Source organism: Molossus molossus, unplaced genomic scaffold (assembly GCF_014108415.1).
Source record: "Molossus molossus isolate mMolMol1 unplaced genomic scaffold, mMolMol1.p scaffold_m16_p_23, whole genome shotgun sequence".
In the NCBI taxonomy this organism is placed as follows: domain Eukaryota; kingdom Metazoa; phylum Chordata; class Mammalia; order Chiroptera; family Molossidae; genus Molossus; species Molossus molossus.
The window spans coordinates 14189125-14201212 of NW_023425359.1; the positions used below are offsets into that span (position 1 = coordinate 14189125).

The 12088-nt window shown below is 43.2% G+C and overlaps 1 protein-coding gene across 2 annotated transcripts in view; it reads left to right on the forward strand.

Moving 5' to 3' along the window:
• Nucleotides 1-759: 759 nt before the first annotated feature.
• Nucleotides 760-12088, forward strand: part of ACBD3 (acyl-CoA binding domain containing 3) — a 38425-nt gene continuing 27096 nt past the window's right edge. Inside the window, exon 1 of one of the 2 annotated variants that reach the window (XM_036277565.1) lies at nucleotides 760-1105. In XM_036277565.1, coding sequence (XP_036133458.1) covers nucleotides 820-1105 — 286 coding nt within the window. In that variant the 5' untranslated portion in view covers nucleotides 760-819. Of the gene's footprint in view, nucleotides 1106-11458; nucleotides 11505-12088 lie in introns of those variants that run through there. The other variant, XM_036277566.1, reaches the window with a different exon arrangement.

Here is a 12088-nt window from a genome sequence, read left to right on the forward strand (position 1 = left end):
AACTTTCTGCTTGTATATTTTTCTTTAAAATTTTTTTCCTTATTGATTTTTAGAGAGAGAGGAATGGAAAGGAAGAGAGAGAAAAACATCAAAGAGAGAGAACATGGATTGGCCGCCTCCTGCATGCCCCACACTGGGGATTGGGCCCACAACCTGGGCATGTGCCCTGATCGGAATCGAACTGGCCACCTCGGTGCATGGGTCCATGCCCAACCACTGCGCCACACCGGCTGGGCAGTAGTTTTTTCTTAGTAAGGGTTCCAATTGTATGAACTTGAGTTCCCGCAAAGCCAGGATATGCCAATTTACAACCACTGAATTTCTTTGCTGCCTCAGTTTCCACTTTAAAAAAAAGGCATTTGCCCTGCATTTCCTCAGTTGCTCGGAAGACCATATGAAAACTGTGGTGGGCAAGATTTCTGCCAACTAAACTCTCTAAAGTCAAGATAGAGCGCTTGACTTTACAGTCACCTTCCCGGCACTGACCACACGCAGGGATTGCCCGGCCCCTCCCTGCCGGACACCGATACACAGGCCCCGCGGAGTGGCAGGGGCGGCGATGAGGGCGCAGCACCGCCCCCCGGGGGGACGAGGGTCGGACGGGTGGGTGGCACCGGGGCAGGGCGCTCTGCACCCTCCTGAGCTGGGGGCGTGGCGCACGGCCGGGGGGGCGGGGCTCCAGGGCTCGGCTCCTTTCCGGGAGCCTTGGAACCGCCTCAGCACCGGAAGTTCCTGTGTCGGTAAGTGGAGGTGAGAGGTCAGCAGGAAGTCGATACGTGGCCGCCGCCTGTCCCCGCCGAGGAGGCGCAGCAGCCGGAGATGGCGGCAGTGCTGAACGCTGAGCGACTCGAGGTCTCCGTTGACGGCCTCACGCTAAGTCCGGACCCGGAGGAGCGGCCCGGCGCGGAGGGCGCCCCGCTGCTGCCGCCGCCGCTGCCGCCGCCCTCGCCTCCCGGGGCCAGCCGCGGCCCGGACGCCGCCGGGAAGCAGCCGGAGCCCGGGGAGGCGGCGGCTGGGGGCGCGGCGGAGGAGGCGCAGTGGCTGGAGCAGCGCTGGGGCTTCGGCCTGGAAGAGCTGTACGGCCTGGCGCTGCGCTTCTTCAAAGGTGAGCCGGACGGGCCGCGCCCCGCCGCCCCTGCCTGGCCACCGAGCCGGCCCGGGCGCTGGCCCCGGGGGGGCTGCACCAGTCTCCCCCTCACCATACCGGGCCGCGGCCACCAGAGCAGGGCTCTGTCCTTGGGGGTACCCGAAGTTTGTCACTACCCACTTGGCCGCTGGGTCCTTGGTTTAGCCGTCCGAGCCCCGCCCCGCCTCCGGGACATTTTACCTGATTTAGCGTCTCAGGTTTCCATGAGCTGGAATGGAAGAATGAGCCCTCCCTCGCCCGGCGGATCCCATTTAAAAAAATTATCATTTTTTACCATCGCATTCATTTTTCTGTTTATATAGCTTGGCACATCACACCCCACCGATTTTTACTCTTTTCCGGTGGTGGAAGACGTCTTTCCATAGGTTCCTACATACCCTTTCCAGTCATTCTAGGGAACCATACACCCGAATGGGATTCGATCAACTGGCATATTGATGTGGCAGAGAGGAGGAGGTATTAAGCTAGCACATTCCCTCTGGCTTGTCACCTCGAAAAAGAAGGGATGCCCGCTATGTCCTAGTAACTTCGGTTAAAATTTTACCTTGTAAGCAATGTACCAAGAGTGGATTCTCAGAGTAAGGTTTAAAAGTGCCTTGTGCTCTTCCTACAGAATTGTAAAACGTCTCTTGTCTTAGAGCAAGATTGTGGTGTGTAGGTTTTTTTAATTGGGTGATTCACTTAGTCAAATGGTGGTGATACCAGACACATGATCTTGTCAGTGGGAAAGACTGATGAGACGCCCGTTAGTTTGATTCTTAGAGATATTTAGATCTCGTGGGCCAGATGGGCAAGGAGAGACATCAACAAATGAAACTTTAAAAGTGGTTGCTAGGTTCCCTACACATTCCAGAACAGCATATTTATGACACTTTCCCCAGAGGGAGTACCTTTTGGACTACATATTTTACTAGCTAAAGTTGAGTAGTTCAGTGTAGTGATACATGCAAAAGTTACTTGCTTTTTATCAAAATAACTAATTGTGCAAATTAATGAAAGTCTCACTTTTATAAATTTTCCAGGACAGTCGATCATTCCACATTCGTTGCGCTATTTGTTAAAGTTTACCCTTGAAATATTCATTGTCATTGCACAATGAATCCAATCTCTGTGCTCTACTTAGCTTGGAAAAGTGGAAATGGCTAATGGCTTTGGATCACTTGACCCTTGAATTTAGAGTTTCCTGTAGTGATGATATATTATCACATACATAAAATTCTGGTAATTTCTGTACAATTATTACAACTGCATTTTACCTTAAAATTTTTTATATGTGTTTATTGATTTTTAAGAGAGAAAGGGAGAGAGAGAGAAATATCGATTGGCTGCCTCCTGCCCGCCTTCTACTGAGGATCAATCAGGAAACCCAGGCATGTGCCCTGATGGGGAATCCCAGGGGAACCTCTCAGTCCATGGGACCATGCTCAATCCACTGAGCACACCAGCTGGGCTTTACCTTAAATTTTTATTCTTAGAACTTACTTTTCCAGATTCAATAAGGTTAAAGTATATTGTAGCAGAAGTATATAAGAATAGAAAAGAATCAATTTCTAATCCTAGCTTTTGGTTCATGACTAACAACAACAACAAAAATGGGTAATTTAATCTTCTGAGCCTGTCTTATTTGAAAATAGTAGTAATATCTTCTTTGAAAGATTAAAACACCGTATAATTTGCAGTAAACTTAGCATTGCTTTGGAGTCAGGAAGCCCTGGATTCCATTTACTGTGTAAACTTCTAGACAATTAACTTTTCTAGACCCAGTTTCCATCTATTTATATATATGGAGCTTGATTAAATAAAATGTGATGCCTCAGATTTAAGATTTAGTGGTCTAAACCTAATATTATTTTGCTGAGTAGTAGGACTCCTGGGGGAACCTGTAATTTGAGGGCTTAGGTATCAGTTACCTTAAAAAAAAAAAAGCTACATTGATAGATATGGTTCACTCCCTTCCTAAATTAGGCTTTCAAAGCAATATCCAAATGCTTAAAAGGAGAAATAGCAGCGTAGCAATCAACAGCTACCTTTCTGCATGAATATTACATAGTTAGCAATGAAGAGGCTATTAGTATATAAGATGTATGAGATGCCTAATTGGGGGACAAGGGAAGGAAGGATCTAAAAGCAGTCGGAAGATTTATGGGAAGTGGGATGAGTAACATGTTGCTGCCTTTGTTTTAATGTGTGTTTTTCCAGTGTAGTAATTGGCATTTTTATCAGTCTTGTAAGGACTTCTAATAAATCACTATTTTGTGGTTTTGTACTGGTGTTTCTCACAAGAATTAGAAATAACATTACACTTTTTCTTCCACTGTGGAATAAATATGAATCTTGAAAGCATGGATCTATTAACATTGAAAATATGCCCTGGCTGGTTTGGCTCAGCGGTTAGAGCGTCGGCCTGTGGTCCTGAGAGACCCAGGTTCGGTTCCTGCTAGGGGCACGTGCCTCAGTTGCAGTTTGTCCTCGGCCCTGGTTGGTCGTGCGGGTGGCAGCCACTCGATGTGTCCCTTTCACGTTGATGTTTCTCTCTCTCTGTTCCTCTCTCTCCCTCCCACTCTACCTGAACAAAAAATGGAAAAATGTCCTCAGGTGAGGATAAAAAAAAAGAAAAGAACTTGGAGCCTGGCCGGTGCTCAGTGGTTGAGTGTTGACTCATGCACCAAGAGGTCGCTGGTTCAATTTCCAGTCAGGGCACATGCCCAGGTTGTGGGCCAGTGGGGAGCATGCAGGAGGCGGCCAATCGATGTTTTCTCTCATCAATGTTTTTGTCTCTCTACCTTTCCTTATCTCTCTAAAATCAATAATACTTTTTTAAAAAGACAATAATATGGAGCCCTTGCTCTGTGGTTAGAACGTTGGCCCATGGACCAAAGGGTTGCGGATTCAATTCCCAGTCAAGGACATGTATTTGGGTTGCAGGTTCAATCCTTGGCCCCAGTAGGGGTCATGCGGGAGGCAACCAATCAATGTGTCTCTCTCACATAGATGTTTCTCTAGCTCTCTTTCTCCCTCCCTTCTACTCTATCTAAAAATCAATGGAAAAATATCCTCAGAACCCTGTTTCTCATTCCATCCCTGTCACAGTGGTCATGGGCCAGTGATTGACTGAATCCATTGTGTCAACTACCTACATTTTTAATCTTATGAAGGTAAAAGTAAAATAATGGATGAAAATACAGGTCAGTATAAGTTAGCATTTCACCATCTAAACTTCAGACATTGTTTATGGATAAAGTTTCATATTAGGTTACCACTATAAATGAATAGCACACTCCCTTTTGCTAGTAAGAATTTTAGAGGCCAGGGGAGGAGTTAAAGACCTAGTGACAACTGGAGTACACTGTGGAAGATCCAGGAGGCAAATTCATTCCAGAAAGGGGGAAGGCCATGCAAAGGGCAAGGCATGTGTGCCTGGGAAATGGCAAATAGGAAGTAGTTCCATGGGGACAGCTGAAAGGTAAGTTGTCAGATCTATGGACCAATTTGAATGCCATTGTAAATAGCCTTTTGGTCAGTACGCAGTGAAGAACCATTGAAGGTTTTTCAAGGGAGGAACAAAGTTGCCCGATTCTAGTTTAGCAAGATTAAGCTGATTTTCTTATCCCTGGGTTAAGTACTAAATTAGTTGGCTATATTGTAGCCTTCATACTTTTTGAATGGAGTTAATTTGGGGCTTTGTAGTTTGTTTCTTAGAGTTCTTAGGGGTGAATTTTCCCTTCTCTAACACTTTATTACCTCATTACATTAAGCTGGTAGATGGTTGCATTAATTTAAAATTCCAGAGAAATAATTGCCACCAGTTATTGAGCAGTTGTTCTCTAAAAGTCTGGTACTATTTTGAGAGCTGTATATACACCATTATGTTTAATCCTCCACAAGCCCTTCAGTGAGGTTATTATCCTGGTTTCTTGGTTGAAGAACTTGCCCAAGGCCACTCAGTTATTATTAGCAAGAGGTAGTGTTCGTTCTTAATCTTTGTGATTCTAAGACAGTTCTTCCCACAACATACAATGAACAGCAAGTAGGAACCCTGGTTTCTGGTGGTGGTCTGAGGAAGATATTTTCAAGTTCCTACCCAGGTGCCTTAGCGCATCTTGGAGCTTCTTTTTTTTAATTTTTATTGGGATGACATTGGTTAACAAAACATACAGGTTTCAAGTGTACAACTCAGCAAAACATCATTTGTATACTGTATCTTGTGCCCATCGCCCAAAGGAAAGTCTCTGTCTGTCCCTATTTATTTATTCCCCCTTTGCCCTCTTCCACTACCCCACTTCCTTTCCCTCTGGTTATCAGCATGTTGTCGTCTGTGTCCCTTCACTTTTTTTCACTCAGTCCCCCAAACACCCCTCCCCTTAAACTTTTTTTTTAAATTCTCACCCAAGGATAGTTTTCCATTTATCTTCAGATAGAGTGGGAAGGAGAGAGAGAAAGAAACATTGATGTGAGAGGGACAAATTGACTGGTTGCCCTCCCACACGACCCCGACCAGGACCAGAATTGAACCACAACCAAGGTACGTACCCTTGACTGGTAATCGAACCCATGCCTCTTTGGTCCGCAGGCTGACGCTCTAACCAATGAGGCAAACCGGCCAGAGCAGATCTTTGGATCTTTGAAGTAAGTATACCCATCAAAAATATTGGGCCCTGACCAGTTTGGCTCAGCGGTTGGAGCATAGCCCTGCGGACCAGAGAGTCCCGGGTTCGGTTCCCGCTAGGGGCACATTAAAAAATATATATATATTGGTATGCTAATGTTGCTATTTTAATACCCATCAAAATATTGGTATTAATAGTATATTCCTATTAATATACTAGTAGACCTTTTGGAAGGCCTGTATTTAACTAAGCTAATGATTGTTTTTTTACTTTTGTAAATTGAAAATGGATGTGTTTTAATTGATTAGGTATTGAAAAAATGTCTTTACTTCACCGTAGTACTTTTCCTCATATATGATTTGGTTTGGGATACAGTTCAAATAGGAAAGGAAAGATACATGCTCCTTTCCCTTTATTTATTAGTTTTCAAAATAATGAGTATCCCTAACAGGCTCAAAAAGTGACAATTTTTTTTTTCTTCATTGATTTTGAGAGAGAGAGGAAGGGAGAGGGAGAGAAAGATAGAAACATCGATGAGAAAGAACATCGATTGGCTGCCTCCCACATGCCCCCCACTGGGGATTGGGCCCACAATCTGGGCATGTGCCCTAACTGGGAATCAAACTGGTGACCTCTTGGTGCATGGGTCAATGCTCAGCCACTGAGCCACACCGGCCGGGCAAAAAGTGACAGTTTTTAATGTCATCATGTACTCATGCTTTTAAACATATTAGATTTTTTTTTTTTTAGCTCTTTATTATTGATACTCAAAGTATTGCATCTTTAGAAAGTGGGAGCCTTTTCATATTGGCTCCTAAATTCCTTTGACATGACTAGTCATCTTACATAGCTTCCTTACTATCTGATATGATAGATATGATAAGATGTCTCAGATTCATCTTACACATAGTCTGTCTCAGCAGAATCAGCCATTTCTCCAAGGAGACATGATTCCTTTTAGTGAGAAATGGCATTTGAAGAGCCATAATCTGGGTGTTAGGAACTGGGTGCCCATTACTGGATAGGTCATTATTTCTAGGTCTTTTCAGTAGACAGATCTAAGAGGTGTGTGTGTGGGTGTGTGTGTGTGTTTGTGTGTGGTATTTTTGAGGGTATGATATGTAAAAGGATCCTAGTTGAATTTGGAGGAATTTCCATCTTGGACTCAGTTTCTAAATTGAATATGGAATTATTAATGCCTTTCTGCTGACACTGCGGTTGATTTCACTTGGTTTTATTACTGATAGCAGAGAAGTAATCATATGGTCATGCTGAAATAGTTCCCTTTCCTTTTGTCTTCCTTAAACATAAACATCAAGAACTTTTTTTTATTCTCACCTGAGGACATTTTTCCATTTTTTGTTCAGATAGAGTGGGAGGGGGAGAGAGAGAGAGAAACATCGACGTGAAAGGGATACATCGAGTGGCTGCCACCCGCACGACCCAACCAGGGCCCTTAGCGGGAACCGAACCCAGGTCTCTAGGGACCACAGGCCGACGCTCTAACTACTGAGCCAAAGCCAGGGTAACATCAAGAACTTTTATAAATGGCCTCCATTAATGTTTTAAAATACTGTACAGCTGTAATTTATTCTTTGGTAACATATAATTAGTGTGTGCCTTCTGAACTTAAGTGGCAGCCTTAGGTAATTTCAAGTTTAATTGTTACCATAGAATATCTATTAAGTTTTGAGTTTATTTTTCCCTTCTTATTGTCTTTCTCTTTAGACATAAGTGTGTACTGGTATAGGAGGATGTATAGACCTGAGAGACAATTGGAAGAAAGAAAATTATAGCCACGAACAATAGTAATACCTCTTAAACGTCTGATTTTTAAAATTTGCTAGTTAATACATTTGAGCTGAACTAAAATTTTCCTTTGAAGACTGGGTTCATGGATATGTTTATATGTGTATATACAGGGGTGGGCAAAAGTAAGTTTACAATTGTTTGTATGGAAAATAATACAATAACTGACAGATAGTAATACAGTACAAGAAAAAACTCTTGTTTTATGTACTCATAACTGTAAACCTACTTTTGCCCACCCCTGTGTGTGTGTGTGTGTTTATATTAATGTAAGTGATTTTAACATGTGCCTGAGGATTTGTGCAGAAAATACACAAATCATAAGTGTATAGCTTGATGAATTTTACAAAGCAAACACACTCTGGTAACCAACACCTAAAAGGAGATAATGTTTGCTTTTATCAGCTAACTAAAATGAGCTATTACTCTGACTCAGTATTAGAAAGTTGAGCCCTGGAGTTAACACTACCTGGGTACTTTTTTCTAGTTCTGCTACTCAGTTGTTTAAACTTTGTGCTGTTCTTTACTCAAAGGGTTGTAAGAATTATAAGAAATTATGTATTGCCCTGGCCGGTTTGGCTCAGCGGTTAGAGCATCGGCCTGCGATCCAGAGAGACCTGGGTTTGGTTCAAGGGCACATACCTCGGTTGCAGTTTGTCCCCGGCCCTGGTTGGGTCGTGCAGGAGGCAGCCACTCGATGTGTCCCTTTCACGTCCATGTTTCTCTCTCTCTCTCTCTCTCTCTCTCCCTTCCTCCCACTCTGTCTGAACAAAAAAATGGAAAAATGTTCTCAGATGAAGAGAAAAAAGAAAAAAGAAATTATGTATGTAAACTCATAGCAGAGTACCTGGCAGTTGGTATTCTGTGGCTGAAGAGGTTACTGAAATTTATTATGGAGTGTGTTGACTTAATAGGGGGAAAGTCAACTTTTATTGAGCACTTTGTACATGGTAGGCAGTTTCCAGTGTTTTATATTCATTGACTCAGCAATACTACATTTTATTATACTTTCTTTTTTTTTGTACAGATAGAGTGGGAGGGAGAGAGAGGAAGAGAGAGAGAGAGAGAGAAACATCGATGTGAAAGGGACACATCGAGTGGCTGCCACCCGCACGACCAACCAGGGCCGGGGACAAACTGCAATCGAGGTACCTGCCCTTAGCGGGAACCGAACCCGGGTCTCTCCGGACCGCAGGCCAACGCTCTAACTGCTGAGCCAAACCGTCCAGGGCTATTATACTTTCTTATAAGTAGCATAAGAATTTATCATGAGGTTTTTTTCTCAACCCAATATGGGAGATATGTGGTTTTAATATTTTTAAAAGATTGATTTTATTCAAAGTGTATTCTCTATGAGGCAACAGTGTGTGATAAGGGCTGTGGAAGAAAACAGATTTGATTTTAAGTTGCTGTGGTGGAAATACAGTATCCAGGATGAGGGAAGGGGAAGATGGTCTTGCTCTCCTCTGCACAGATTAGACAATCCCTGGATACTGCTTTCACTTTGCAGAGCATCCTCTAGGGTTATCTTCTGCTCATTCAGAAGAGAGCAATTTGTATGGTGTGGGAATTCAAATCCCTGCCGTCATTATCATGAGAATTGTTGTTCAGCCAGTGTCTGCTCTGCAGGCACTATTTCAAAACTTTGGAGCATATTATTTCCAGCCCTCACAAGAACCCCAAGGAGAAGTTGGTATCTCCATTTTATTGATAACAACACTGAGGCTCAGGAAGGTTACATAATTTGTCCATGTTGTATAGTTAGTAATAGCAGAGCTGGGATTTAGGAGGCAGGAGTGAAAAGTCGGTACATGTTCAGCCTAGAGAATAGAGAATTTAGGACTAAAGTGGTGTGTATTTTGTGGCCTTTTTTTTTTTAGAGGAAAGGCGAGAGAGAGAAATATTGATGTGAGAGAGAAACACTGATTGGTTGCCTCTCGTACGTGCCCTACCTGGAGACCGAACCCACAACCTAGGTGTGTGCCCTGGCTGGGAGTGGAACCTGCAATCTTTAAGCGTATGGGCCAACACTCCAACCAACTGAGCCACACTGGCCAGGGCTTTTGTGGCCTTTTTTGAGGTCTGGTTTGTTAGATATGTTTTATTTAATGCTGAGGACTAGAACTAGATCATGTAGATAGAAATGAGAACAGTCAACTCAAAATAAAAAAGTAAAAATCACAGCTATCCGATGATGGGAATAGACTGCTTTCGGACAATGAATTACCATTACCAGGAAGTGTTCAAGCACAAGTTAGCAGTTAGTAGGTGGATATGCTTTAGTTCCTTTTGTGTATATACTACAGGTTTTTCTTTGTGGTTTTCATGAGGCTTATATAATATATTTTATAGTTCTAGTTTAAGCTCATAACTTCCACAACATACAGAAGCTCTGTACTTTTATTTCTTCTGCCCTCACATTTTAGGTTATTGACACTACAATTTACATCTTTTTTATATTGTATATCTGGTTACAAATTACTGGAGGCAAGTAGATATGTAGGGCAGATTTGAGCTTTGGTTGTGCAATTCATTCACCTGTCTTTAATATCCTTTCCAACCCATATATTTTATGGCTTTCGTTTCATCAAATAAAGGCTTGACGGGACATTGAAATAATTTGTTAAATCCCTCTACCTTTATCTCCAGACAGAAGGGAAAAATATGATTTCTCTGTAAACTTACTCTAGCAATTGAGATGTGAGACTAAATAACCTTGTATATGATTAATTTCTATGCGATTAATTTCAAGTAGAAGGGACTTAATTTTCATCTTTCAGACCTTTGAGCTTGGTAACTGTGGTTATAATGCTGCTATCAAATTATTTATGCTGTCTTACTAGAACTGTAAAGTTGAATACTTATGTATTTAATAAGAACATAATCTAGAAGCCATTTCTATTTTTAATTGCTTGAGAAGATGTGTTTTGTGTATTGTATTGGTTTCCTATTGCTCCTGTAACAAATTACCAGAAATTTAGTGGCTTAAAGCACCTCCTGTCTTAATTGTTTTTGGAATCGGAAGTTTAAAGTGGGTCTCACTGGGTTAAAAAAGGGGATAGAGCTGTTCCTTCTGTAGGCTCTAGGAAAGGACCTGTTGCCCTGGCCAGTATTTCTCAGTGGTTAGACTGTCGGCCTGTGCACTGAAGAGTCTTGGGTTCAGTTCCTGCTCAAGGGCATGTACCTGGGATGCAGGTTTGATCCCAAGCCCCAGTTCAGGTGCCTGCTGGAAGCAACCAGTCTCTGTTGATGTTTTTCTCTCTCTGTCTCTCTCTCTCCTTCCATCTCTCTCCTCCCCCCGCTCTCCCTCTCACTCCCACTCTTTTAATTTTATTTATTTATTTTATTGATTTTTAGCGAGAGAGGAAAGGAGAGGGAGAGAAAGAAACATTGATGAGAGAGAACATCTGCATGCCTCCTGCATGCCCCCCACTGGGGATTGGGCCCACAACCTGGGCATGTGCCCTGACCCAGTTTTGAACCAGTGACCTCTTGATGCATGGGTCGACACTCAACCAAGGACCAGGGCCCTTCCACTCTTTTTAAAAATCAGTGGAGCTCAGCCGGTGTGGCTCAGTAGTTGAGCGTTGACCCATGCACCAAGAGGTCACTGGTTTGATTCCTGGTCAGGGCACATGCCCAGGCTGTGGGCCCAATCCTTAGTGGGGGGCATGTAGGAGGCGGCCAATTGATGTTCTCTCTCATCGATATTTCTATCTCTCTCTCCTTGTTCCTCTCTCTCACATTAATAAAGAAAAAAAATTTTTTTAATCAATGGAAAAAATATCTTTGGGTGAGGATTAACAACAACAAAATCTGTTGCCTTGCCTTTTCTAGACTCTAGAGGCCACCTGCTAGCTTTGACTTTATGGACTCTTCTTTCTCTTGTTCCATTTATAAGGACTCTTGTGATTTCATTTGGCCCATGTGCGTGCTCCAGGGTAAGGTAGTTGCAACCTTAATTCCCCTTTTTCATATAATGTAACATATCCACAGAGTCAGGATTAGGATATAGACATCTTTGAGGGGATATTATTATGCCTATCACATGTCATAATGTCTTATGACCTGGCCCTGAGTGGGTCTGCCTGGGGCCAGCCAATAGTGTGTGGGTTCTTGACTTCATGCAGGAGAAATTTCCCAGCACGAGTCCACGTGACTATGAGGGTACGTTTATTGGAGCTGGGGACAGTGAAACAAGGAAGGGCTTAGCATAGAAGAAGTAACAGGAGAGCCTAGGCTGGGCTGCCTAGCTCACTGGGAAGTCAGAGAAAAGAGGACCTTGCGGACAGGTTCAGGGGATTCGCCTGGGACAAGCTGTCCCTGCCCATTGCTCCCCTAGTTGCAAATCTCCTGGGGTCCCTTAGAGTTTAAGAGATTCGTGCCCTGGCCGGTTTGGCTCAGCAGTTGGAGCGTTGGCCTGCGGACCAGAGAGTCCTGGGTTCGGTTCCCGCTAGGGGCATGTATCAAAAAAATAAATAAATAATAAATAAAAAAATAAATAAAATAGAATTGATGGAGAAAA